General features: G+C 33.3%; 1 protein-coding gene across 1 annotated transcript in view; it reads left to right on the forward strand.

Moving 5' to 3' along the window:
• The window catches only part of LOC106466797, a 124,056-nt gene that overhangs the window by 34,524 nt on the left and 84,086 nt on the right, over nucleotides 1-5,446 (forward strand). Inside the window, exons 8-10 of the mRNA XM_013927100.2 lie at nucleotides 1,153-1,368; nucleotides 2,052-2,125; nucleotides 3,477-3,569. Of these exons, the coding sequence (XP_013782554.2) occupies nucleotides 1,153-1,368; nucleotides 2,052-2,125; nucleotides 3,477-3,569 (383 nt within the window). The remainder of the gene's footprint in view (nucleotides 1-1,152; nucleotides 1,369-2,051; nucleotides 2,126-3,476; nucleotides 3,570-5,446) is intronic.

Raw genomic sequence — 5,446 nt, forward strand, 5'->3', positions numbered from 1 at the left:
ATGGTCGAGCTGCCACTGTTGCAGGTTTTCTTGCAACTGCTGTTGTCTCTCTTCTTGTTTATTTTGATGGTCGAGCTGCCACTGTTGCAGGTTTTCTTGCAACTGCTGTTGTCTCTCTTCTTGTTTCTTTTCTTGTTTATTTTCTCGTTCTTCTTGTTTCTTTTGCTGTTCTTGTATTGCTGCCATCAAATCTGCTAAGCTGTAGTTTGATTTTCCGCCTCTTGTTTTCATCTTCTTCTTCTTTTATTTTCTATCCCACTTCTGACACCAATTTGTTACGTCTCTGTATGTTTGTTTGTTAATTCTTTTATGATACAAGTCCTTTCTTTATAAAACTTGTTTATTCTTCCTCAATACAACTTTGTAATGTACTTAATTTTCACAGTTACACACACTATAGTTCACAACAATTCCCTCACTTTCTATCGCGCTTAGACTTAATTGTCCGTCCCCGCAAACTATAGTTCCGATCTCTGTGTCTGCTATCCTCAGTTCCCGCCGACCATAACTGCTGTCTTTCTTTCTCTCTGCCTGCTTCGTCTCCACTACGTCTCTGTCTCCACTATTGCTTCTACTCTGTCTGTCTCTCTCACTGTCTAGCGCACTTATATACAATAATACTGCCTGTTCTAGAAACTTCTAAGACTCTCAACACGTGCTACCAGCGTCAGTTGACGCAACACTGTTGCAACACACTAGCGAATCTTCTAGAATATTCATCACATGACCCCGCTGTCGTAGCGACCCCCCACTGTCGTAACACTATTCTACCCATCCTTATGACACATTTCGCACAAATCTATTTTATTGTATGTTTTTTTTTGTTGTTTTTTGTGGTATGAACACTCTTTGGGGTAACAATAGAAATAATTGGGAATAATGGAAGAGCTTGATCAGTACCTTGGGAACTTTGAACCCCACAGTAGAGTGAATAGTTTATGCAGGTACCCATGATAGACACACTACTTTTTTGGTTGCTTATGTATCATTTTTGTTGTACATATGTACAAAACTCTTTATGATTATGAAGATTTATTTTATGATTGCATGATTGACCGAATTATTCTATATGTTCTTTATTGTACCTCATACACTTTACTGCTTATTAAAATAACAGTGCTATTGATACTAATATTTACTTTTTCTAAGCAGAGTCTGCGACTTTCATAAAAATGTTACTCGCTCAATGCTATTGCTGTGGCCAGCCTTAGCAGTAAGACCAGTAGATGGAAATATTTCAACACAACTGTTGACTGGAGAAACAACCGAAGTTAGTGTTTGTGGTGGTCTTGGTGGAGTTTTGAACCAGAACATACATGTTTTGATGGAGGATAGCCCATGTCTTCTGAACTATAGTATTCTTGTTAAGTAAGTAAGATATCTAATAATGATACAAGGGGTATTGACTAATATTCTAACATATAGTCATGATATAATTGCTGTAGTGTGTGATCAGCTTATGATCACTGTTTAATTTACTTAATATGCTGAGGTTACTCAATAGTTTGCTTTATAATAGCATCTGTTGTTGATTGTAAATTAAAAAAATTATAACATATGCTTCAAATGTTTTGGTTATTTACCTTGAGTGTATCTCCTACATTATAAAAAATCAAAGAATTCAGCACAGTAAGAACATCCAAAAAATAATGAGCCAGAATGCAATATTCAGTTTTTGAATTCTCTAAAAGTGCCTTAATACAAGATCACAGTTCAACTAGGATGTGTGGGATGAATGTTCACTCTGCAACTCTAAAGTATGTGATTAAATTATTCACATTTTAACCATGATGTATGTGATGCATTTGTACAGCTATATCCCATCTCTGGCTTGTTTTTCAGTTATATTTCATTAATTCATTTACACAGTTAAATGAAAACTTGTCAATTTGTAATAAATGCTAATGAATTCACAGTATACTGACAAGAATATACATATTAGTCAGTTGTATATTTTTATTAAATTTGACTTTGATTATCTGTAATAACTTTGTAAAGTTCTCTAATAAAATATTGATGGTTTCTCTTGAAATTTTATTTGTGTTTCTCAGCTACTCATCAGAGGTTTTACTGGATCATGGAGTGGAGTTACTCTTTGAGGAAGGAAGAGGAATTTTTCTTCTTGGTAAGAATTTTAGAATGTAGCATCAGATTTTGTTTATATTTACATGTATTCTTAACAATATCTGTAAGGCTAGCCAGTAATAATAATTTTTTATACAGAAAATTCAACTGATTTTGTTTGTTAGTAAAATTTTTTAATGTTTTTTTTATGTATTAAAGGAAGAAAAGTCATTTTCGTTTAGATAAACAGTAAAGCCAATATTTTTTATTAACAGTAATGATTTTTGTTTGCTGTTAAACAAAAAACTATATAATGGACTATCTGTGCTTTACCCACCATGAGTGTTGAAACTGTTTTTATCATTCGAAACCTTCAGGTGTACCATTGAGCCACTGGGAGGGTTAACAATGATGGAGATAGACACTGTTTTGCAACTTTAAACAACTTTTAACTGATTTGATTTGAATAAATTTACATTTTTATTAAAGCTTATTACCTTGACAGTAGTTAAAAAACATTCTGCATTTAAATTATTTATAATATTCCAGGGTTGGTGGTGGGACTTTATGAAAAGCAGAAAGTGACTGCAACAAGAGCTTTGATTCGCAACTTTTTTTTTAACAAAGATTGCCCAGTACTCAATGATTATGTCTGACAAAAATCCATGTAGATTTAAGTTGTCCAACAATCTCCTTCATAGCTGTTTAAATGTTTGATAAATTTATGTTTAATGATTATAAAGTTATTTAGATATATATTCACAAACATCTTCCACACTAGTATGTCTTTTCATGTAGACTGCCTGGCATGGCCAGGTGGTTAAGGCGCTCGACTCGCAATCTCAGGGTCGCGGGTTCGAATCCCCATCACACCAAACATGTTCGCCCTTTCAGCCATGGGGGCATTATAATGTGACGGTCAATCCCACTGTTTGTTGGTAAAAAGAGTAGCCCAAGTGTTGGCAGTGGGTGGTGATGGCTAGCTGCCTTCCCTCTAGTCTTACACTGCTAAATTAGGGACGGCTAGCGCAGATAGTTCTCGTGTAGCTTTGCGTGAAATTCAAAACAAACAAACAATCATGTAGTCTATATTAGTAGTTTTTATTCAGCTTTGTACCTTTATATGACTTAGACAATGGTTTTATATTCATTTTATAGCTTACAGTCTTCAGTGCCTGATTGTTGTTAAAAAAAAAAGTGTTTATCGGCCTGATGAAATTTTTTTTAAAAAGTTTATTATATTTTAGAAACCAAGTAATCAAAGTCTATAAAAATTCCAGAGACAAGTAAGGAAGTGTGTACTTCAGAGCATTTACAATCTTATTATATTTTTAATATTAGATTATTTATTAAAACAGTTATGTCAGTTAGAGTGTTTAAAATGATATGCTGATTTCATCTTCCAAATACAGGTTCCCTGATTTCTAGAGGAACAGAGAACTTTCCTGTTATAATGAAAAATATGTCTGCTGGTCCTTGGGGTGGAGTCTATGTTGGTGGGTCAGGTAAGTCTTATCAGTAAAAGCCTTTTTTAAACAGATCATATGTTTTGGTGATGAATGTTGCATTTAGTACATATTTATCATGTCTTCTAAAGTCATTTGTTAATGTTAGATTTATATAGCTTCTTTTATTCCTGAAGACGAATATTCATTTTTAGACAGTAAATATGCAACTACTGCTTTTTTTCTGTGAAATAAAGGGATCAATATGATGTGTTGGAATCAAATGTAACATTCGTTGTGAAGGTAAATTAAGTAGTTATAATTCAGCATCAAAACAAACTTTCAAGACTAACAGACTATAGGAATTGCTCACATTCTATGTTACATTATCCATATAAAATTACTTTTCCATGGCTTATGACTACACACATTAAAATTCCTGATGCTTTTGTTGTAATTTAGCTATATGTGATGATTTTCAATGTATGTGGTGCTTAAAGTAGACTTGTTCTTGAAGGACTAAATTACATGATTATAAAAACATGAAACACATGGAATTTTAGGATCTTGAGAAAAGAGATATCTGTAGCATTAAAACATATTGGTAAAGTAAGGAAAAAAATTATTGCAATAGGGAAAAACAAGTTACTCCATGACTGGATATCAGTAGCACACTGGGAACAGTGAACAAATGTAAACAGTTGCCACTAGAAGTAACTAAATAACAAAGTGGCCCATTGCAACTAATGTGGGAACCTCCCTTGGAACTGTAAACAGGGTAATCTTTGAAGATTTAGGTCAACAAATGTGACAGAAGAGCCATGTTCATAGGCTTCTACCAGAACACATAATTGATCACAACATCAACCATTAAAAGCTATGTTAGCAGTATGTTGTATTAAACAAATTGAAATAGTTAATCACATTAGAAAAAGATATGTCATCTTAAGTGCCTAAAAAGGTCTGGGCAATTTGTCTTCATCTTGTGAATGATATATCTTTAAAATGGTACAAAACATGCTGCAAAAGTTTTTCCAAGGGATTTACAGTGATTACAGATTATAACTGTGATGGTAAGGTAAATATTCAGAGAGTAAAGAAAAAGGCAAAGGTAAACTTTTCATGCTATCAGGTTAACATGCTAATACTACTACACCATGAGGAAATACCATCTTTGAGTATATAAGATGCTAATAACATATGGCTGTATTAGTACAAAGTATACAACCACTTATCTATTTAAGCATTCCAGTTTCTCTGCATTTCAAATAAAAATGGGAATCCATGATGTATCATACTCAGACATCTCCCATGGACTTCTACGTCTTTGGGTTGCTCAAAAAAGCCCTCAGAAGTTGTCTTCTGTAAACAGTTTATAGTCTTTGAAAAGCATGTAAAGACGAAGGAGACAATAATGACCTTGGTGTATTTTGGCAGTAAATTTTTTTATATCAGTTCACAAAAAAAGCTAGTTTATATTGGACAAGTTGTTTTTCAAACTGGATTAATGTTAAAAGTGGAATACCTCAGGGATTAGTGCTAGGACATTTGCTCTTTTTGATTTACATCAATGACATAGGTGAAGGAATGGTCAATATATTATTTAAAATGCTGATGATATTAAAGTTTTTGGTGTTGCTGGCTGTGAGGAGGATGCTGCTGTTTTATAAAAGTATTTGGATTGTTTGGTGAGTTGAGTGAATAAATGTCAGATAATTATAACAAATGCAAGGTAATGGAGGTGGGATATCACAATTTATATTTATGAATATATTTTTGATGGAAATAACCTTAAAAGTGTTATGGAAGAAAAATATCTTGGGCAGGTACCAGAGGATTGGAAGTTAGCTAATGTAACTCCTCTGTTTAAGGGTGGTGATAAAAATTGTCCCATTAGTCTTACATCAGTTGAGGGAAAAGTTTTGGAAAGTCTGTTA

This window comes from Limulus polyphemus, unplaced genomic scaffold, assembly GCF_000517525.1.
Source record: "Limulus polyphemus unplaced genomic scaffold, Limulus_polyphemus-2.1.2 Scaffold2383, whole genome shotgun sequence".
Taxonomy (NCBI): Eukaryota; Metazoa; Arthropoda; class Merostomata; order Xiphosura; family Limulidae; genus Limulus; species Limulus polyphemus.